This window comes from Macrobrachium nipponense, chromosome 3 (genome assembly GCF_015104395.2).
Source record: "Macrobrachium nipponense isolate FS-2020 chromosome 3, ASM1510439v2, whole genome shotgun sequence".
NCBI classification, from domain to species: domain Eukaryota; kingdom Metazoa; phylum Arthropoda; class Malacostraca; order Decapoda; family Palaemonidae; genus Macrobrachium; species Macrobrachium nipponense.
In genome coordinates this window covers 36,082,650-36,107,421 of record NC_087202.1, presented here as the reverse complement: position 1 = coordinate 36,107,421, position 24,772 = coordinate 36,082,650, and the positions used below count along the sequence as shown (strand labels likewise).

At 34.7% G+C, this 24,772-nt stretch overlaps 1 protein-coding gene across 3 annotated transcripts in view; it reads right to left on the bottom strand.

Annotated features, from left to right (window-relative positions):
- Positions 1-9,227: 9,227 nt before the first annotated feature.
- Positions 9,228-24,772, bottom strand: part of LOC135221700 (uncharacterized) — an 82,101-nt gene continuing 66,556 nt past the window's right edge. For all 3 annotated transcript variants that reach the window (XM_064259439.1, XM_064259440.1, XM_064259441.1), the window contains 8 exons: positions 24,345-24,488; positions 22,268-22,364; positions 21,713-21,874; positions 18,776-18,885; positions 17,131-17,229; positions 16,756-16,890; positions 9,864-9,971; positions 9,228-9,754 (listed from right to left, as the gene is read on the bottom strand). In XM_064259439.1, coding sequence (XP_064115509.1) covers positions 9,491-9,754; positions 9,864-9,971; positions 16,756-16,890; positions 17,131-17,229; positions 18,776-18,885; positions 21,713-21,874; positions 22,268-22,364; positions 24,345-24,488 — 1,119 coding nt within the window. In that variant the 3' untranslated portion in view covers positions 9,228-9,490. The remainder of the gene's footprint in view (positions 9,755-9,863; positions 9,972-16,755; positions 16,891-17,130; positions 17,230-18,775; positions 18,886-21,712; positions 21,875-22,267; positions 22,365-24,344; positions 24,489-24,772) is intronic.

Here is a 24,772-nt window from a genome sequence, read left to right as displayed (position 1 = left end):
TATATATATATATATATATATATATATATAATATAATATATATGATATATATGATATATATATATATATATATATATATATATATATATATGTATGTGTGTGTGTGTGTGTGTGTGTGTGTGTGTGTATGTATGTATGTGTAATTTCTTATCGGAAATCTTCAAGGATTGGCATCTTTGTCATTCATCTTGTAACTTCCTGAAGGTCTGGGGCACCGTGTACGCCAGTGACCTTTTACAGTGTCTTGTATCTTCTCTCCATTTATTTCAGTGACTCTCCCACTTATATTTACATCATCACATTACCGCTATTCCGTCAGGATGGTAGTAACATCGGTGAACTTCATGCGGTGCACTGCAGGCATTATGTATTTATGGTTTTTTGCAGTGTCCTTTGGGCCCTAGCTGCAACCTCCTTTACTCCTTTTACTTTAGCTCTGTTCATACAGTTTCATTTTCCACCTTCTCCCAATAGTTGTTTCATAGTGCAACTGCGAGGTTTCTTTAAACCCCTTTTACTCTCAATGTCTCTTTTTGCACTGAATGATTTCATAGGCCTCATCGCTTGGCCTTTGGCTTAAATTTTATATTCCATTCCGGTATATTATCGCCATATGCATAAAACACTTTTTATATTTAGTTCTGTTGTTGGTAGCTATGATTTTCAGTCAATATGGGAGACACTCTTAACCAAGAAGATTTATGTGACTACCCTTGTAAATAACTTTTGTAACTGTTAGTGAGTAGTTGAGTAGACAATTTTAGAAGCAGTTGTAGTTGTCTGTTGTGATTATATAGCTGTACAAGGATTTTAAAGTTTTTTTTATTATATGTGTCTTGTGAAAGCCACATGTTAGGTGATATTGTCTGTTTTATCAAGTTGATCATAAAATAATCACATAAGTTTCTAATATTCTTCGCTAGGTTTGTCTGTATTAGCATGCTTTAAGGGAAGGCTATTGTATGTTTGTAGGCTTACTCGGGGAATAAGCCTACAAACTACTTTGTTGTTGTTCTTGTTCTTGTTGGGGGCTAGGAAAGCTCTATGGAAAAGCATAGAAAGGTCTGAAAAAGGTGTTTTGCGTTCAGTTTAAGCTATAGGGATTTCATGATACGATATTTATGCTTTATTTATTAGTATGAAAATATAGTAAATAAATAATGTGCATGTTAGACAGTACAGAACAATTATTTCTAATAAAATATAACGCTTTATTTGACAGTAGATTTTAGCATGCGTCATGAGTAAGCTGGAGGTCGGATCACGCCTTGTTGTGATAAGCAATTTGTTTTGCCCTACTTTTGTTTTAAATCATTATGTCCGTTCAAGTCTTTAATCAAGAGATGCAGAGTAACATTTTGTACCGATGTTACATTCAAAGTGAGAGGTACGCTTGTACTACATTCATGGTGTATGAAGCAAGATATATATATATATATATATATATATATATATATATATTATATATATATATATATATATATATATATCTAGATTCTGTATTTAATCACAGTCCGTCATTCTCTTTGCCAGCAGAATTGAAGAAATGGTATAGAAATATAGTGTTAACATAATAATTGCAAAACTCCTTATGGATAATCCTTATTTACGAAGTAACATCAGGTCGGTTTCACTTTTTTGCAGTTATCTGTTCATAAATATGGCAATATTGCGCAGTTAACAAACACGATCTCAAATGGCGGATCGCTTAGGTTTAAATACTTCGTCCCCCTATCGTGACTAAATTAGAACATAGATTTTCATCATTATAATAGAATATCTTCTGACAGTGTTGAAATTTGGAAGCATAAGCGATACATTTTCCCTTTGCCTAAGTGTTCACCCAACCTGTTAATGGTTCTAATGATTTCAAAGTACTCCGCTAATAGTAATTTATCAAGAGGAATTAATTCTGTGCCCATCATTTACTCGAGTATGTCTTGGAGAACTGGTAAAACAGCCATTACTTTCAGAAACTTCAGCCATAAAATACGTGAGGCATACCGGTTCCATGATGTCGTATTTCTTGGTTCAGTGCAACTTTTATGAATTTTGCAGTGAGTTCCAAATCGTTTTCACAATTTTTTTGTTTGCAATTAATTTTCTTGTAAGCCTTCCCCATTGATTAATTAAATAAATTTCACATTCATAGAGGGTAAGTTTTTAATAGTAATTATTTATTTATTCAGCATAATTAGGAAAATAAGCATTTCATGGGTGATATGTGGTTAAGATAAAACGGCGAAAATGTGTTTGATGTTTCAGTTGATGAAGAAAAATTCCTAGGCTTATCAGTTGTTTAAACCATTCAGCCTTGTTCCTTAATAGAATAGTTAGTTGCTCGATTGTGTTGGGGAGGTATTGTTGGAAAGATAGGATACGGATTATTTCAGTCGTTACAATAAAATATAAATTATAAGTGAGAAAGCAAGTTACCAAACAGTCAGAGATGGCCTTTTTTATAGGAGTTTAGGAGTTCGGTTGTTATCTACACTTTGATCATTAGTATCCTAATTAGGCTTACGCTGAAATAAAATTTTGAAAATATGTATTATTAACAAGGAATTGAAAGGTATTATTGTAAATAATAATGCAGCAATGAAGTTCAAGTTTTTTCTCACTAATGGTTAATGTGTTTGTCGTATAATGTAACACTGCAAAAATTTGACAGGTCGGTACAGTTTCTCTTGAGGAGTTCAGAGTTACTTTACACTTTTTTCAACATATGTATTGCTTAACGTGACGAGCATAGCCTTGCAAGTATATCACAAAACGGTGTGAGGTGATAAGTAAAGCCAAATATTAATACAGTTTTTACTGTGTATGGATATTTATAATGATTAAATTTAGAGATGTTAAGATTGAATTTCAGAGTTAATTTTATTTCATAACGATTTAATGAGAACTGAGTCCGTTCTTTGTTTCATGTGTTGTGACTTTCGATGGTTCTCAGTGTATTGACAAACCTCCCCACGTTACTCAGTTTTATTTCCATCCTGATTATCATGAATCCTTAACATCGAATAGAATTGTTTGCTAAAGTACTTTGATGGTTTTTTTTTTAAGTAATCGTGATTGATTTTGCTACACCACGTTATTTAACTGACTCGTTTGCTATTTAATTTATGTAATGTGATTATTTTTCTTAAACGAAACCTGACTCGCTTGTAAATATGTAAATAATTTAGGTTAATGAAGTGGAATGGAGGTAATTTTGCTGTTTTGCTAAAGTCCTTTTCCCGTTGTTGTCCATACCCCTGCCAGTCTTTCCAGATCCTTTATCTTATTTGTAGAACCTGTATGGAGCCCATGGCTGTCCATAACACTATTAAAACAAAAGTTATGTGGTAGGGCACTGATTCTTGTCAATTCATTAAAAGCTGATAAAAAGGGGCTATACTTATGCTAAGGAATTGTTGCAGAAAGCTTTTGTCTGAGGATACCCAGAAGTTAAATGTATTGAAGCAGCTGACTGAAGTTAGGTTAGATTGCACTTCGGATCCTTATGAATACATTTCAAAAGTGCGTTTGTTAATTGAAAGGGTCAACGAGCTTGGCATTAATGTAGACAATATACTTCAGTTTTTTTTTTTTTATCTGGGAAGGTATGAACGACCAGTTCAAACTTCAATTGATACAAATAACTAATCATGTTAAGCCCTCATTGAAGGAAATTACTGATAATTACTTTGAGGCTTGTGATCCGTTTCCTTAGCAAACGAAAATCTAAATTCAAGAGTAGTTTGCTTCCCGTAGGGTTCGGATAAAAGTGATAATGTAACTGGTCTTGCTGTTGATGTGAAATATGACAAAAATAAAGGATTCAGGCCGTGTAGTATATGCATAAAAAGAGCTGGGTAAGGAGGCTACTCATCCCATGAATAAGTGTCCTAAATATGAAAGTTCTAGTTCTAAGTTAGATCAAATTAGGAAATATGGGGTCTGTGTCAAACGCTCAAAATGAAATCATGAGAGTGGATCTTGCAGATGCTATTTTCGTTCTGTTGCCGGTACAGCTCAGAATGGCAATTGGGATTTTTATGTGTTAAGGTCTCTAGTTCTGATGAATGTAAAGATGATGGTGAAGCTAAATCTGGACCTTCAACTGGTAAAGTAAAGCCTAAATCTGTTCCCTCTAATGCTAAGTCTCCTATTAATGGTAAACCAGGAGTTTCTAGTAGTATGTTATCCATAACAGAGACCTTTCAGGAATATTCTGATCTTGACTCAGCCTTGCCTACATTTACCAGTACATTTGAAGGGGGATTAATGGTTAAGTGTTTGAAAGATAGTGGATGTCAATGTAACTTCTTTTTTACCGCTGTTGCTACTGAACTTGGAGTGAAAACGGTAAGAGACAATATTTCCTTGACCAATAATGGTTTAAACACGTCTCATCAATATACCACTAGATTAGTAGAAGCTAAACACAAATTCGGCAGCATTTTTAAGACGATTGAGGCACTGTTTACCCTGCATTATTATAAATTTAAAGCTTCCTCTTTTGGGTACGGTTGTTGAAGGCTTTTAAGGTTAGAAGTTAAGTTTTGGCTGATGAATTTTTAACCAATAATGATGAGATTAGCGACATAAATTTTATATTGGGTGCCAAATCCAGTTTTTGTCTTCCACAAAGTGAACACTTGTTCACTTTGATAGGCGGAAAGCCTACCAATGTATTCTCAAACCTCGGCAAGAGTATTGCTTCAAAGTAATTTAACACAAATGCTAAAGGATTTGTCACATTTGCCTTATGTAGGACAGTGCTTTAATGGTGCGGTAAAGATGTCGGGTAGCAATTTCCTTAAGGTTATGGGCGTCTCTGGCAACCCTTTACTTACTTCGGACCTGTTTATTGATGATAAACTTGTTTCCAGGGATTTTTGTACATTAGATGACAAGGCGAAATTCCTTGAGAAGGCTGCTAGCTGCATTTTGAATGATAATTATAACAGGTACCTAGGTCTGGAAGATGGTAAGCCTGAAGAAAATGAGTGTGAAAGTAATGTTAAACTTAGTAAATATGCCCTTGAAAATATGACAAGATATGAAGATTGACGAATTATCATTCCGTTGCTATGGAATTTCAAAAGTTGCTCATTTGTTAGGAATTAACCATGAACTTGCCAAGGTGATTTTGAAGTATAATCTAAGGAAACTTTTGAATAATCCTACACACTTGGCTCTTATGGCCCAGTTTCAAAGAGCAAGAAGCAGACGGTATAATTGAAAGTATTGACAATATTGATCAATTCTTAACCAAGCATCCTAACCATAGCTTTTTTACCTCATATTGGTATAGTATTTAAATTGGACAGAGAAACCACTAAATGCCGAGTAGTTTATCTTTCTAATCTTTGTCAGAGGAATCCTAGCAGGGAAATTACAGTCAAAATCAGGCCATATTTCTTGGACCGACATTGAACCAAAAAATTACTTCTGCCTTATTATATGTTCGTTTTGGTTTACATCTTTGTTTTGATCTCTGTAAGGCATTTAATAATCTTGGTCTTAATGAGGCAGTTTTGGCTTAAGGTGTAGCCATGAAATGTTAATCTTAGCCCTATATAAAATTTTGATTGTAGAAGTGGAACACGATACTGTGTGACTGGTCGAGCTTAAGAAACTTATCTATCAGCTTTGTTACATGGATAAACGTGTAGTGGCCTTTTGACTGTTCTAAGGATCTTGAATGGGCATATTTAAAACTAAACCATATATTTGACCCTTAAAAGTTCAAGTTACAGCAGTTTGTCGCTAACGATTTATCTTTGCAGTAGTTTATTGATGTTAAATACAGTATTTCTACGAATTCAATAGTAAAGTTACTTGGTCTATTTTGGAATCGAGAAGTAGACTCTCTGTCTACCGGACCCTTTAACCTAGATGTACATGCTAAAACTTAGAGGGATATCTTACGCTCTATTGCCTCCCAATTTGACTTGTATAACTTTATTGGTCCAATGCTTCACCGCAGTAGGCTATTTATGCACCCTCTACAGTGTAATATTGAGTTAGGCTGGGAAGATGTTCTGGATAAAGAACTACAGAGACAGTGTTAGAATATTGCTAAGCAAGCTAATGCTTCGCTAGCAGTGAGTGTCTCAAGATTTACTGGAAGTAGAAATGACTGTTACAGTTTATCTCTTGCTGATAGTAGTAAATTTATCTTTTGAGTTGTGATTTTTAATTTGAATATTTCAACTGGTGGCATTGCTATGGCTGCCGAGTGCCTCGTTAACTTGTATGAGGAATTAGCAGGCCACTCTGTGTTAACCCTCTCAGAATAGTCGATTTGCAGGTATGTTTGGACAGTTTGGTGGCTTTATCCTGGAATCATTCCTATTCCATAAAACTTGATCAATTACAGAAAGTTTCTGTTTTTGTCAAGAACAGATTGCTGGACATCAGTGAAATTTTTGAAAAACATCCCTTTACATTTAGCTTTATTTCTGGGGAAGAAAATCCGGCTAATTGCATTACTCGTTGTCTGTCCTACAAGCAGCTGATGAGAACAAATTACTTCTCAGGTCCTGAGTTCCTGAAGAATAACCTTAGTCCGGAGACTAGTAGAGAAGACACTTTAATCTTTACTGTTCCAAACCCTGATATATCAATGTCCATTCCTGGAAGAGATTAATTCCTATGAAGCTACTGTATCGTTTGGGGAAACATGATCATTATGTGCAGACTTTGTTTAGGGTTTCAGATTTTCACCACAAACTTATCCCGACTTACAGAGCCGTGTTAACATATGTAAATATATTGAAACTTGAGATTAAATCTAAGCATCTGATAAGTTTGCTGATTTGAATGTTTGGAATTCTGGACATAATTTTTCCGCAGATGCTAGTCGTCTCATATTGTTGAAGGACCAAAGATGTCGTTTCCCGGAAGTATTGAAGTATTTTGATTCCAGCAAACATTTACTTAAAGATTTACCCAGGATCCTTTACATTGATAACGAAGGGTTCTTGCGAGTATGTAGCAAATTGGACAAATTAAAGGACAGGACATGTAGGTTTCCCATCTTACTTTCTAAAGATAGTCCACTAGTTAATTATTGAGAATTATCATGAGAGATTTGCACTTGCAGGGTGCTATTTCCTGCTATCTGAAATTAGAAAGACCTTATGGATACCCTGCTATTTTTCAACTGTCAAAAAGGTTTTAAAAACCTGTGTAACCTGCAGAGGTTTCAATGAGAGAACCATTAAGGTAAACCAAAATTCATAGTTATTTTGGGTAAATCCCCCTGAAAACCCTTACAGAGCCATATTTGTTGACTAATTGGTCCTTTCTTTGTACGTTCAAATAACTAGAGGATTAAAGTTTTGGCTGTTGTGCATTACATGCACATGGAGTAGGGTCATAAATTTAAAACTGTACAGTATATGAATATGACTGTTATTGAATATCTAAGAGCTTTTTAGCTTAATAATTTGAATATGGTAATCCAGAATTATGCATTTCGGATATGGGTACCCAACTAGTTGCTGGTGCTAATGTTATCCTGGATTTTTTTAAGGATTCTGAGGTTAATTGATATTTTGAAGAGAATAGTTTAAAACCTATTAAGTTTCATCAGTTCTTTAAGGGAAATAGTGCTTTGGGGTCTATGGTAGAAAGTTGTGTTAAAGTTAACAAAGAAACTAATATTTGGTGTAATTCGAAATAATGTGTTGAGAGATTGGAGACTGAATTTCTGATATGTCAAACATACATATGTACCGATTAAGGAACCCATTTTTAGTAAGACTGGCCAATATTCTATGGCAATTGTTTTACCTACACAAATATTCAGTATTAAAAGTGAAATATTTTACAAAGCACTTAATTACATTCCATAGGGTAATTCCGTTGTCAAGTGGGTCTTTGACAACTGATGAATTCTCGAACTACCTCAGTCATGAGCTCATACCTTACTATTCTGCGAATGATCATCATGAAATTTAATTTCACGAAAACGAAAATACAATTGATGATTTTTTCTTATTGTTTTGTTAGGTCACATGTGGAGGGAAATTTTAAATGTTGAACAAGATCTTTGAAACAGTTGGTTTGACTTCAATGAGACAGTTTCACACCCTAGCCATATTGTAACAAGTATGGACGAAGACACAGCGATATCGGACTTACCTTATTGTATAATCACATGATTATACATTAATCTAATCGAGTCCCTGTTGTCATTCTCAAGGTATAAAAGGTTTATATAGAATTGTTTAATACCAAACCTTTGAAAGGAGGTACAAATTCAGCTGAGAAATTTGAGAGAGAAGAGAGTATGAAATTTACGCTATATTTCTATATATTTATAATTATTAGAAGTAACAAGTGAGCATTCCTTAAGTAAAAGAAAGGCAGAGCTAAATGGGTTTTCATCATGAAACATATCTCAGAATAATGATCTGCAGCTAAAGAAACTGCATCGAAAGCAATGGGATAGAACGTCCATTTGCCATTCTGGGAGACAGGTAGGAATAAATGTTGTGTTAATATACATACAGGCCTAATTTGACACATTCCTCAGTCGCTCTGGCACATTTGTTTCATCCTTGGAATGTCTTGGCTTGATGTTTTTTTTTTTCTCTCTCTCCAGAATACCTTCTTTAGCTAAGTACCAAAGGAGCTATTGAAAATTTTCAGGTAATCCATTCCCCTTCTGAATTTTGGGATGAGAGATCACAGCTTATCCCACATTTTTTATCAGGATGTTTATAAACTTTAATGGAATTCCATACTTTGTTGAGGAGGCTTGCCTTTCAATTAAAAATTTTTTCAGTTTTATTTTTACTTTATAGTATACACAAAAGTATTTTTACAGGTGTAGAGGTTGAAGCATTTATGTTACGATTGAAGCATTTATACTTCAAATTTGTGGACTGGGGAAATATTAGGAGGAATGGTTTTGATAAATTTCATAGTATAAAAGTTTTAATTTATGACATTTAAGGGATTGCAGAGTAGTCATTGGGACAGGAAATAAAACATTCATGTAATGCATTATATTTAAAGTTAAGCTGGCAAGAGTTTTAACGCTGCAATGCTGTTGATATTGGTCATTCTCACCAAATATATTTGAATAATATTGGTCACAACAAACAGAATATCAAACCTCTTGTAGTACCGAATTTGCATAGCTACCTTTTTTATGTTCAAGTACAAACTTGAAATATAAATGGTTTAAAATCCTTCTCTTTCCAGTTTCAGGTTAAAAACAAATGTACATGTAATTTTTATTAACTGTTCAATGTAAAGTGCATCATATACTGAAAAGTGGTACAGGATTCTTGTTACATTCATGATATCACACCATGTACATATCATGTACATCTTAATCTGCAGTGATACAATGGTTGAATTCTTCTGAAGAATAACAAATCTAACTTAATTATAATTACCTCACTACCATTCCCATCAAATTCTGAAATCAACATTTCAGTGCTAACTTGACTGACACACTCAAAACTAAATGCATATAATACAATTACATATCTGTGCTTGATTGTGGCTCTTGTTTGGTAACCACTTGCAGGGTGACATTTTCAACAATATGGTGAACTGCAGTGTCTGCCTGGGTACTAACATGTGGATGAGTGCTCACATGTCCATCAAATCCTCCTTCACCTTCAGTAAAGCCATCTCCTTCTGTGAAAGCTGTTTCTCCTTCAGTTTCCAGTCCATCTGCTACAACACACTCTTGGGCATCCGTATCTTCATCACACAAATCCGAGTCTGCTAGGACAGCAACCTAGAAATAATTCAATTTCCCATTATTTATATGTTCAATAACCTGAAGTATAAAACATTTTCATTCATTCTCATATTCTTCTAATGGGGAACAACTATCTTGCATCTACCTGAGCTAATATATCAGCTGGTGCAGCTTCTCCATCCACAAGTCTTCCTTCAGCCCTTAAGCGCTCCTCAGCTCTCATCTGGTACCATTCTCGTCGAATCTCTTCCTCCTAAAACACAAAATACAGTGAGAAGTAATTCATTTACACATTGACAACAAACATATTAAATATCCTGAGCCTTTCAGAAAAGTCTTGAGAAGATGTTTATTACATGTGACTGTCATTACCATGTTTCAATGGAAAAAAGCTGGTATCTACCTATCAATGCTGCATGACAGTTAATCTGAAAGGACTGACCAAAAGCATTCATTGTGAAACTAGGCGAGGTATTAGCATATCAACCAGTGATTACTGACAATTCATGGGCATTGCTTCCATTTCTTTTCAGGGTCAGATGACAGTAGTCAAGGTTAGAGCAGAAACATGGTCTTGATTCTCTTTAGCTAGGAACACTCGAATGAAAGCCCTCTTGAATGAGAAAGGAAACTACTGATGAGGTTAATGACTGAAGTTGCAATGTAGAAGACTCAAATTGCAAAGCAGAAGAAATATGTCATCATAAACAACAAAGGCTACAGAGCAGCATTGCAGAAAGAATAAGTCTTCATAAACAACAAAGGTTACAGAGCAGCTTTACAGACGAGAGAAATCATAATTCTGCTGCAGGACTTCACTCTTTACTGTTATACAATACATATACCTTAATGGTCAGTAGTGTAGTTTACAACAGGTTACTAGGCATTATTCTATACTATATACAATATTGCAACCATCTTGATGGTCAGTAGATTACATGCTAAATGCATTATTGTTAATTTCAATATGATTTTACAGCATAAAAATTATTTCCATGTCTGATCAATGTAATATGAAACATTTCTGAAGTTGCTTTAACTTAATCTTGTGCCAGAACTGTAGGTTACTATGCTCTAGTGCATAAAAAAACATATGATGGACTTTTTTTTTAATTAAATAGATGCCACATATTATGAGGATTTACACTATAACAATTACATTTTTTAAAATTAACCTTTATACGCTTATTGGATGTATTTTACATCGACAAAAATTGTCTTTCGTGTGCTTAATTGTCGTAAAATACGTTAACTCATAAAAGTTTTTTTTTAAATATTCGCGGAAAAATAGTTATAGGCCTACACTTGGCAAAAAATTTTGAATCACGCGCCTTGAGGGATGCTGGGAGTTCACGGATCAAGTTTTTGTTTACAAGCGTTACCCAGGCGCGCATGCGCGAATTTCTTTCTTCTCGCGCTAAAAAGCATCAGCAATACATCTCAGAAATGATTTCGTCGCTTTGTCGTAATTTTTTCACAGTTTTATATTAGCCGTTACGTAGAGTTTTATATATGAAAATGTGCGCAATTTCATGTAGAATACAAAAAAAAAAAAAAAAAAAAAAAAAAAAATGGTGCCAAAATTTCAACCTTCGGCAAACTTTGACTCTACTGAAATGGTAGAAAAACGCAATTGTAAGCTCAAACTCTTACAGTCTAGTAATATTCAATCATTTACTTCATTTTGCAACAAATTGGAAGTCTCTAGCACAATATTTCGATTAATGGTGAATTTTTGAAAAAAAAAAAAAAAACCTTTTTCCTTATGTCCACGCGGTAACTCTTGCCGAAAAAAATAAGAAATTCTTTCGTCAGATTGTCGTAATGTTTGCACCATTTTATATTAGCCGTTACATAAAGTTTTATATATGAAAATGTGCGCAATTTCATGAAGAATACAAAAAAAAATAACTCAAAGTTGTAGGTTTTATCAGTTTTGAAAAATTTTCATATAAATCACGATAAATAGAAAAAATGCTACCTTTGGTCAATTTTAACTCGACCGAAATGGTCGAAAACTGCAATTGTAAGCTACAACACTTACAGTCTAGTAATATTCAATTAATTACCTTCATTTTGCAACAAACGGGATATGTCTAGCACAATATTTTGATTTTTTTTTTTTTTTTTTTTTTTTACACGTCCGTGTGTTACGAATTCACACATCATATTGCGATAATATTTTCTCTGTGTTGCTTTGATCGTTTTACAATTTTTTATATACCAAAATGATCGCAATTTAGTGTAGAATACAACAAAAAAATATTAACTCATTAACTTTAACCGTTTTGCTCACAGCACGAATTGTATACAATTATATATATGATTTTCTTTTTTGCGCTGTCATATATTGCAATATAAATACCAGCTCGGCGTTTAAGGGTTAAATAGATGCCACATACTATGAGCATTTACACTCTATAACAATTACATTCTTTCAAAGTTAACATTATTACAAATAGCGGTTAAACAAGCATTAAACACATAGATGTTATTCTCTTAAGCCCCGTACACACTATGCATCATGATGCTCGCAGTGTTAGATGGATGCGTTGAAAAAAAGACTTTTTCAACACGAAGCCACATCACCAACGTGTTGAAGGGGCAGAGCCATTTCATCACTCAGCTCAGTGATGCACGAACATTCAGAGGGGGAGGATCTCCGCTCACCACCACCCGCCAAACCCCTTCAGTGGACAAGGACTAACACTACATTTTATTGAATTACTGAAGGAACATCCATCTGTTTGGAACATCAAATGCAAGCATTACTAGATGAGAAACATCAGGAGTGCAAGCTTGGAAACCATGAAATCAGAGTTATCAAGTTTTGTAAACTGTACATTGCGGAATGAAGACATTACTAAAAAGCTGCACACCCTGAAGACACAATTCTACAGGGAAATGTCTGCAATCAAAGCATCACAGAAGTCTGGAGCTGGTACGGAAGATCTCTACACTCCGAAGTTACAGTTTTCATGAGCTGCGTTTCTTGTAATAAAAAAATATTTGTGTACTTTGTACCTATATTTGAACCTTACTTTCAAATAATCCTCCCTAAGGACATTATAGATGGTGTCACAGGTTTTGGGGATGATTAGACCGAGGCTCTATTTTGAAATCCTGGTTGAATACTGGAGGCTTGCATCGATCCTCCAGCTGCAAGAACTAGCTCCTGGTGATATGCTGTCTCGATAGCTGGTGTCCTGCTTACAAATATATGGTTGTTTTTTCCAAACAATTTATAAAATGCAAGGATTGGCATTCTTGTGTAATTTTCAAATTTTGTTGGGTTTTCGACTTGTAGCTCCAAAAATATTTCATTGAAGCTTCCCTTCTGAGGTCGCCAAGAAAGCCATTGCTTACATCACAAGGTTCTACGTTTCTTCCTCAAAAGTTTCTTTTTTGCAACACACAGAGCAACTACACCCCACAGTAGTCTCTCCCAGCAAAGTACATCATCGGCAGACATCCTGTTGTTGGAAGCTGAACTGCGAGAACAAGTGAGCAGTGTTGCAGTACAGTTTGGCCGCTATTAATTTTTTTCAACACCACTACAGCATCACGTAGCTGATACATGATGGCATAGTGTGTACCATGCTTTAGCCTTTGCGGTAAATTATCTTTTGGCTCCCAGTTGTCAGCTTTATGAGTGCTTAGGAAATGCTTTACAACATTTACGCTTCGTCGCCGATTGCAAACAACAATACGATAATCTATGACAATTATCGATTGTATGACTGCAGTGTTCAGAGAAGTTGACTATGTTATACCAAAACAATAATGAAGTTCAAATTGAAAATTTATGTTTTCCTAAATGTTATTACTACTGTAATTACACTACTACTATTAACATTTCTAAAAGGTTAAGAATGACAAAGGTGCTGTGAAGTGTAACTCAATGTTTACATTTCTGCTGGCCGCTCAACTACAAGTTGATGCCAATGATGTGGAATTATTCCATGAATAGGCTATATATTATGAAGATATGCCAACAATATATAAGGTGAGAATGGTTTTATTACCTTTATTGTCAGTTAATATCATAACGTGAATCTGTTCATGCATTTGCTGGTTATTGGAACCGGACGAGGCTTAGCCTACCACGGAAAAGCCCGCGATGCTGTGATTCATACCAGCGATATAGACCGAAAAGTGGTCCAAGGAAAAACCCGTGATTGACTGAATCCGTGATTGCTGATCCGCGACTAAGCGAGGCCCCCACTGTACATAATACATTTGCATAAACATTTTAAACATTAAAGCATGAACATTTATAAAATCGACACATTGATCGCTAAACTTGCACTTTTTTTAACTCTATATTTTCGGAAGAGCGGCAGGCGTCGGCTTACAAGAATGAACATGAAAAAACATATTTGATAATGTGAAGGGCAGTTTCAAAAGCTGCATTTGTATCATATTTATGTGCAGAAATAAATATACCTATAAGTAATACATTTTCATACACAATTTAAATGAAAAAGCATGAACATTTATAAATCAACACATCCATAGCTAAATTTGCACTCATTTAACTCTATATTTTCGGCATAGAACAGCGTCAGAGGCATATATTTTACCCTAATACCTATGTAATAACTCTCAATACAATTTTTTAATACCATTTGTATAACCTTTATGGGCTGAACGGTATTTCTACAAATGTATGTACTCGTTAGACATAGCGGCGCTGTTGACCGAGAGGTGAGAGGTAAATGTGGCCTGTTGTGACTGCATTCCTGTCCTTAGTACCTGTCCGACAAATTCTACCTGAATGCTAGGGGAAGACCAATGCCCCTAACCTTATGAAATCGCACCTGGAATGTACTGTTGTCCACCACATCAGCTGTGAAGTATTCATCCGTTTAATCATTTACAGAATCACTAGAAATGAAGCTCTTGGACACCACCTCTTGGCCAAGCCAGAACTAGCAAGTTGCTGGCACCTAGTTTGGAGGTGAAGTCCTTAAGTGGTAACACAAAAGGCTTTCGGGTACTTGGTAACCTTTTAGGGCCCTTAGAAACAGAGTGCTCACACCCTGTACATTATCTGGTGAATCAGACAGAACGACAGAAGTCGCGAGCCCAAGATTTGAATCATGGATTATAAAAGACATCTCTAAGATGCCAACAGCATCTAGAGTTCTCAGGAGGTCACCTACCCAAGTACTGCCTAGCCCTAATGTTGCTAATCATGAATGTGAAAGACATCTAAATGTCAACCGCATCTGGCGTTTCCAGGAGGTCACCTATCCAAATACTCTATAGATTTAATCACTGCTATACTTCGTTGATTGGACAAGAAGCAGTTTTCAATGTGGTATGGTTGTTGGCTGTTATCCCCACAGTCTGGAAAGACAAGAGCCAAACAGTAACAGCTTCTGTGTGTCGAGACTGTAGGACTAACTCAAACTTCTCCTAGATCATACAATCCTTCAGATTGTAAAGGTGTCAAGACAGGTTGTTGCACCAACCCTAGTGACCAAACTTTTCTTGTCATACATCCATCTTCCCTGGAAAGTGTCTGGCTGACCACTGTGCCGAGTGTGCTACCACAAACCGATGAAAGGACACTAACCCCCGCCCCCTTCTTGTTGACAATGGAATTACTGTGGTTACCATTCCTTAAAAACACCGTGGAATATCTATCCTCGGATCCTGAGGCTTGAAGAGTGAGAATTTATTGAGGTACAGACAAGGTCACGTTAGGGTAAGTTTACTTTAGGCTAGGCTGGGCTAGGTTGGGTTAAGTACCCAACCTAGCCATGAGGGACCAAGTTCCAGGATATTGAAGAGGTTACCCACCCTACTTTTTGAAGTATAGATGGCTGCCTTCTGGCTGATGCCTTGAGGCATGAAGTATTTGTGGAGGGGAATTGTGTAACAACACTCCAAGGAAGTACTTGTCATCTAACCATTGAGCTAAGTCCTGTCTTAGTTCTGAGAGAAATGGGGAGATGTTACGGATCGTGATCTGATAAGGTTCTTTAGTACAATAAGAAAAAAGGATTCAACACCAACAACTGAAACATGGGATACGAATATAGAAAGAAACTCAAACAGAACACAAGTTTAATTACAAGCTTTTTCACAAAGATAAATACAGAATGGTGGCTCCTATTTACATAACAAAATTAAATCCAATTATATGTGAAAAGGGGGGAACAGTGCAGTAATAAAATACTTGCTGGCCAGTTTTACAGCTGTTGAGATCAGTGCTTGAAGCGATGGCTTCACAAGGGGACAGTACAAAGCTTCAGACGGCTTCTTCTTACCTTCATACTGCTGGAAGGAATGACTATGTCTTGAAACTTGAAGGAAGGGTTACTTCTAAAAACCGCTTGCAGGACACCCACCAAGGAAACTTAAACAAGGAAACTTAAACAAGCTGGAACAAACTTTCTGGACATGGAGCAAATAGTTGATGAGTGATGGTAAGAACTCAAAGTGAAGTTGATATCCTACAGGACATCTACTACCCAGATTGCAGTCACCGAAAATGATCCTTAAGTCTTACTCCACTTCCGACCTGCAGTTGCATGTGGGGAGGAAAGGAGTCTTAGCATCTTATTTCTATTTCTTAGCCTTACTTCCCTTTCAGGGAATGGAGGGAGTTTGAAAGGGACGCCTCTATGTTTCTGTGATACAAAAATCCAAAATGACCGAAGAAATCATTGGCACCTCTCGAATGTATTGCAAACTTTGGTTGTATGATGGCTGGTGGCTCACTCCAATTACAGAACATATTGTAAAGACCTCAGGTTTGTATGTTAGGAAAAATACAAATTATTTTAAAATTTGTCATTTTCTAGATATATATAAATATAGAGGTTTGCATTGTGTAAGATTTAAGTTTCTTGATAGTTGTGGGTGTAGCCTGATTCATTAACCAGCAGGTAAAACAAAGTTGCAAAATCACACTTCTGATACAACTGTTCAACTTTCTATATGTCACTTATAAGCTACTGTGGCTATCTTTACTAAGTAGTCTAACAAGCAAGACCTAATACTAAAGAACAATGCTTGGTCCTTACCTTATTGAAAATTTCCTCAATGTCAGGTAGCAGTTTTTCACAGGCTGTTGCTACTTCTGATGGTTTTCTAGAGCTGTTTCTCCCTACGCTGACTTTGTAGAGACGAACTTCACGGCGCAAGTTTTTCATTTTAACCTATAAATAAAATTTAAACAAGTCAGACTGCAGCACTGACCAGTCATCTTTCATATGTACCTGATTTGGACTTGAGATTTTGCATATATAGGTGCTCTCAAACAAAAATATTCTTCACATCTTACTCTTGTAACTTCAATGTACCAAGCATAAACTTCAAGATATTTGAATTTAATCAATATCCATATGTCAAAATAACAGCTCAAGGGACAAAATGATTTTTCACTTATATAAACTTACCTGACACTGGCGCCAATTTTTCTGAATTCCTCTAGCCTGAAGTCTTTTTGCTACTCTCTTGCAAAGGGCCATGGATCGAATAAAGTATGAAGGAGGCACCTTTAAAACAAGAATAAGTTAGAGATTTTACTTTGAAAAATGTATTATTTCCTGGGTTTCGTACATGGTAAAAAGAAACTGCATTACTGGTAATGAACATGAGGATTTCTAACCAAAAAATATACTGCTTTAAGAACAATGCATCTTTTGAGCTAAAGATGCTAAAATAATAATAATAATAAAAGTTCTAGTATGTTCAACATACAAATCTATGGCATTCATAATATTAGGCTTCCAATAACTAAATTAAGCAGCAATTACTGGGAGCACAGACCAGCTCCCATATTCAGACAATTCCTGTCAACTTTTATTGGAGATTACATTTTTTTTTTCTTTGGAAAAACAAGCATTTGCATCTACAAAATCTCACAGAGGAAACTCTTAAGAACACAACCTTGTGTTCCTTTTCATTTTTAAATAATTACTGTATCAAAAATAGGGTAAGTTGCTTCAAAGGCTCTATGAAAGGTTTATGTGGCCCTGAGAAAGCAGTAAAGGCTCAGTTTCAAAGGGGCATCTGAGGCAAAAGTTATTAATTTTCAGAGATCTGGATAAAGTTCCTAAGTTCAAGCTGGTTGGTGAAGTTCACTAAAGTTGATAGCCAAGACTGATGACAGTCTTGTCCTCCTTTAGAAAAGCAAAGCATTCTGCTAGTAAGATATTGAAAAAATAAATAAATAAAAACAAGATATTTAGAAGTGAATATACTAATCTAACCCTAAATACATGGAATATAAGAGAAGTGAGTACAACGTACCCCTATTCACTGAACTATAATCATTTTAGGAGGTTACCTCTTGGCCCTTAACCATAATCATTTTAGGAAGTTACCACTTGGCTCGCATTGCATTCTGCCTTTTTACTTTTAATTGGCTCCCTTTGGTGCCTTGAAACCTATCTTTCCAATTTTTTAGTTTACCTCACTCCAATATCTTTACCTCATCTAAACTGAACCCTTTGGGTGAGCCCTCCCTACAAGAGTAAAAATGTCACTCGCTGGTCTTATTAACTTATTACTATAACCTTGAAAGACCTGAACCAAAACAATTCGCTTATATTATAAGGACTACTGCAAAAACAACATGGTAAAGATATCCTGCACCTTTTTTTTCTTTTTTTTTTTTTACACCTGTTCACATACTAACCATAGGTCTCCAATGGCATAATTTTAGTCTAAGGGTAATTACTTCTTGGATGAAATTTGAATAATATGAATAGTATATGAATTTTGAATCGTGAATAGCATTAACTGCATATGGTTTACAATTCTTGTTAATGTATCAGTAAAGATAACCTCCTAATATGTAAGAAAGATAACAGACTCTTAATTAGAAGCATTCCGAGATATCTTCTTTATGATATTCACCGACAGTGTGTGTTAAGTGCCTAAGAAATATTCCAAATATGCTGCCATAAGATGGACAAGCATCATAAACATAAACATTTTGTGTGTTAAATTTTAAACTACAAACTTTAAAAAAATATCTGCTGGCTTAAAATCAATGCTTAACGTAGTGAATGTTCTTATCAGCACATAGAAACAAACCTGTGTAAGTGTTTCTCTCCAAACCTTTAACAGAGCTTCAGTATCCCGGACAGACCAAATCTTTCGTGATGTACAAGTACAGATGTCCAGGTCATCGTCATGGAAATGACCTAAAACAATTGCATTACAAAAGTCACCAACTGCACTGAATTAAATATATCTCTAGATAAACTGGCTAAACTATATAAGTAAGTTTAATCTCCTCAATGACTCATAACTTGAATAAAATGTGTTATTTTTAAAAAAATCACTTTAATTGCCCCTGAAAACAATTTTACTGTTTGCATAAAATAAGATGACAAAACCTATTACGTCCCGTTGCTGAATAACCACTGGTTCCATGCAACGTAAAAACACCAAACAAATAAACAAACCCTATTACTGAGAAGGAACAATTTAACAAACCCATTTACAACATAAAATTATTCAAAAGATGAAAACCATTCATATAGAACAAGCCCACAGGGACCATTACTTGAAATTCAAGATTCCAAAGATGTGTTAATTCAAAAATAGTACCAGAGGGTAAAGGGAAATTGAGAAAGAGATCAGTTATTAGAGAAACAGATATATTACCAAAATTAATAAATAAAAATGTGAGTATATTATTAAAATACAAGGAGAATTGTATTAAGATAGTAAAGCATTGTATCTTTGCTAGAGCTTCCATTCCAATTGCAGAACAACCTCAGGAAGGATGTTCCACACACCAATGGTGTGATGAATAAAGGACTTCGAAAGTATTTCAACACTGTTGAACGATGTTAAGGAGTAAGAGTAAAAAAATTTTTTTTTACTAATTTGTTACGAATCTGAAAATAATAAAACTTATCAAAAACTACTTGGATTATTTTGTTGCATCCAAACACCTGATCTATATTATGAAGTGTTAAAAGAATGATTAAAATATTACAAAAAACTTTTAATGCATTAATGACTGCATTATACAGTAATTACATAGCTCAATGTTCTGAGGTTTCATACTTGTTGATCATTTGAATACATGACATCTTGCATAATTACGTATTGTGATAATAATTACTTGATATTTTAACTTTGCTAACGATTTAGTGTGATTCTAAGGAAAATTCTTCAGGCAAGTTTACATAGTTACCTGTTCAAGAAAATAACATATGATACAATACATGAAAATTAAAAGTTAAAACTCATGAAACTTGAAAAGTTACGGAAAATGCCCGTTTTCTCAACTGCTGCCATTGCTATTACATTAAATAACTTGCTATTCTTTGAGGGGACCGTCCGCTATGTTGTGTATTTTTTTTTTTTATTATACAAAATACATAATTTCCATATATGTTTTAGATATATATAATACCTTCATCTTACAAAAATTTCAAGTCATTTGAGCAAAAACTTTGTTTTATTAGCAAAAATTATCATTTAAAAAAATTTAGGTAGCGATTTCTCCGCTAATATGACATCAGTTGTATTGAAAATCATACCATAAAAACTACTTTATATATGGAATAATTCTGTGAGAACAATTTTTTTTTTTTTTTATGAATTTTTTTTGTCTACGCTCAAAAAAATCTTTAAAAAAAAGAAAGAAAGAAAGAAAAAATTGGCTCACAAGAAATTATGGGATTTTTATTCCTCTTTCCAATGGTATCTTTCTCTTTAAAATTGGATAATAAATAATCGAGTAATGGCTACCAACATGCGAATAAGTATGTTTTTGAGTTATGAGCTCCCAAAGATTTGCTATGTAAATTTTTGCTTTTTTCTTAGAAAAGTCAAAACAACATTTATTGTTGATTTCTACATCAAGGATCCTGGTCCTCCCCCTAAAAGTGGTATTAATACCCTAAGCGTGACACGAGACAATGATGTTGACGGCGTGACATGAGACAAAGAGGGAGCTGATAATGAATTTTCGTGTTTTTTAGCACACTCCTGGCCTTCGCTAATTTTGCTAGCCTTAGTTTCTGAGTAGCCTTCTTGATCTTAGGTAACTTCGGCATTGCTATAAGTTCACTAAGAAGTTATAAAAACAACGTATATAGCTAGTAACCAAACGCAAGTGCGTAAGTGCGTGCAACTCCTTTGACGTCTGTGGAGTAACTGAGTCATTCTCCGAGTCTCGCCTATAAGTATAACCGCTCTGAGCAGCTCTCACACTACTGTTAAACACGCAAAAACGATCCTGTCAAACTCAGTCATACAGACGACGCAGTTACGATGACGTCATCATTTAAAAACCGCTATATCTTCATTATTTGTAAAAATAATTGGCTGAAACTTCTGGAAAGCATGCACGGCATGTTTCTACATAGATACAAATAATAACTCGATTTTTTATTTTTTCAAGTTGACATGTCATCTGCCATAGCGGACGGTCCCCTTAAATAAACTTATCAGCAAGCCTAGACTAACTATTTACACCATATTTATGTTAGGCTAAGCCAAGGAAGGCATATTACCTTGTAAAACAAAATAGATGATCCTTCAGTAGGCATAACAGATTTATTATCGAACGTAGGCTACACTATATGAATTAAATTTGGTGCAAACTCTCTTAACTATAACCCAGGGAGTAAATACATCCATACGAGGCTTTTCCCAATTAGTTCAGATCAATGAGGTTGCTGTAATTTGAGTACCTTTTATGTGTATGCAGCTACCTCATTGCTGTAATTTGAGTACCTTTTATGTGTATGCAGCTAGGCTTCAGGTAAGATGAAGCCTAGCTAAGATGAATTTACTTTAATAAATACCAAATGTAAACCAATGATTCACAAAAATTCCCAACAATATTAAAAAAAATACTTAAATACCTCATTCTTTTTGTACACTTACTAATTCTGTCTTAATGTCAATTCATTATAGTTGATAATCAAGTAACACACATTATTTCATTCTTGTTGTAAGCCTGTTACAGTGGCTAAATATTAAAAATAAAAACATGATGGTATTAACCTGGTGATCCAAGTCGTCGAATCTTGTTAATTGGTTCAGAGCGTTCCTGGCCTCCATCTGAGCCTTCTGTACGCTGCTCATAACATACAATGTTATTGCTGAGATGCATAGCTCGTTTACGTATTGCTGATCGAGCACGTCTGCGTCTCCTTATGCCAGAACCTGATAAAATATTAATTTTACACAATTAGAACATGAATAAATTACAAATATTTTAGCCAAGACACAACATGTTAATATCTTGAATAAGCATGGTACAATCTTATGAAATTTTCAACACTTTCTGCGTAAAATCTTTCCTGATTTATTTTAGTTGTGCTTAATTTGCCAACAATACAAAGATATAGAAATCAAGAACCCATAAAAAAAATTAAAATAAACCACCTATGACATAATGGTAAGAAAACTGGAGAAAGGCTCTGCCAAAAGAATATGAAAAATCAAATCAGGGAAGAGTAAGAACGGGAAAAAGAATCTGCAAATACAAATGAAAAAGCAAGAGGTGGAGATGGCAAATGCAACTTAATAATAACTAATTTCACAATCAATACCCACCTGCTTGTGGGAGAGGTTGTGCTCTTGGCAGTATAACTGGTTTACGTTCAACCACCTCCCATTTTTCACGATTATCATCTGAATCGCCCAAATCCACCTACGAAAATTCCTGAACTTGTACAAAAATACAATAAAAACATCTTAAAAGCATATTAACCATTACACACTGTGAATGCAGTTGTTGGTAAGGCATGCCTAACAACATGGTGGATGCTGTGATTTTCAAACTAGTACTCTAATTCAACATGGGGTAAACATATTTTTAAGAAGTTTTTATTCAAAGGTTACCAGTTTTTTTTTTTATTCTAGGCCATCCACTCTCTTTTATAAATCAATAAGTAATATAGTAAAAAATATATATATGTATATATATATTTAATCTGTTTTTATTAAGCAGCATTCTATATATAACCTCTGGGCTGAAACAAGTTAACTTATGTTTTACATAATAATTCCAGACAACAAAGTAATACCAAAAAATTAAATTAAAAAAAAGACATAAGAACTCAAGGACAATATCTTGGTATCCAGCGACAAAAATGGTTACATAGGACTAAAAGTGAACATTTTCTTGTTTCTAACTGCTGCAGCTGGGGAATCAAAACTCAAAGACTATAACTCTGAAACCAACCAGATTATAGGGAGGCAGTGAAAGATTCATACACAGTGCAAACACTTTTACTACTGAGGCCTATAACAATGCAATTCATCCATCAACTTACAGGTCAGTCCTCCACAGCTAGCCAGAATACATTCATAACGGGTTGCTGCTATATATACCTATTAACAGAACGGGTTGCTGCTACATATACCTATTAACAAACTAGTTACGTTCCAAACAGCCCTTCATATCTTGACTGGTTTGTATGTTGGTTTTTAATATGTAGTGCATAATTTTTGTTGAGAATGACATTCATATTTTGCTCTGGGCAGCTATTCTGCTAGTAAGAATATTCACAAAGAACATGAGGAAGAAGACAAACCCTTCCCTAATTATCTAGAATATTCTTGTGAATAACGACCATGCATTCTTACAATCACAAGAATATATGTTCATAGTAGACTTAAAATATTTCTACTTATTTCTATCTTCTCGATATAACACAGTCTGTGATGAAAAACCATTTTCTATACTTAGTATTTTTTAAATCAAGCAGAATACTAAATTTTGAATGCTCCTTAAATCTAAATTCCATTTTCTTCTTTTGATCTTTCTAACATCCAAAGTAATTCCTTATAATAATGCATGATTTAGAAAAATATGCTAAACATAGAAAATAAGTATTCATCACAGACCGAGTTAATCGAGAAAATAGAAATAAGTAGGAATACTGTAAGATTATGAACAAATATTCTCGTGATTGTAAGAATGCATGGTAGTTAATCATGAGAATACTCTCCATAATCTGGAAAGGGGTTTAAGGAACAGGTTCTTCTTCTTCATGTTCTTCTGTTCTTTGCAAAAATTCTTATTAGGAGAATAAGCAACAAGAACAAAATTTGAACTCGTGGGTGGCAAAAGGAAGGGCTCCGAACACAAATTCAACTTGTGACCCTGTCTGTTCGTATCTCTGAAAGTTCATGAGTAGTGTCTGTGTACTATATTAAGTAGCTTAGAATTACCATCATACCATTTCATAACAGCTTAAAAAACTACTTCCAGTTTGAAAACTACTAAAATGTGGGAGGGGGGGGGGGGGGGGGGGGGTGATAACTGACTATTGGTGCCAGATACTCTGTGAAATCAGAGGTTCCTGACGTCAAAAGTTAGCTCAGAACTTTCTCACAATAATAGAATATGGAAACCTAGTATATTATACAGTACTAATGACAATCTGTGAGGGGGTTAAGGCTACTAATGTACAAGATACAAAACTAGTATTGTAACTCCCCTATTACAATTATGCTGCAATGCATCCATATGAATTATAAGTTTTCATAACATTACTGAATTATTTTTTTCTTAAGGAACACCTCCCTCAGCCAAAGAATAAAAAACAAGGGAGCAGCTTTACAAAGAACCAAGTTACTACAAAGCAAATCCTCAAATCATGAGATTTTTTGCAAAGTTCCATACCTGCTGAGTATAACGATGATCTTTAACTCGACGACCTTTTACAGTTGTTGTAGCAGTTGTCGTTTCACCATTAGCTGCCACTAAGCCACCTACGCTTCCAGACACATCAATTGAAGCTTTATCATCCAAATCTGGTGGTAGGTCCTATTAAAGACAAAAACCAAACATCACTGCTAGCACTTTCTTGTCTTATATACAGAAGTTATTTTCTTTATGTTCAAACTGAAGTAAATGCAAAAATAAAAATAGACTTGCTAAAAACTAATTTAAATATTCCCAAATAGCAATATAGTGCTTTTTTTAAGAGGTTCACATTTTGTACCACTGACTTTTGCACTGCTAAACAATTTTCTCTGCTTTGTTCTCTACTTAATTTCCACATAAATATGTTACTTTAAAAAAAAAAGTTTTGTATATTTAACACAATA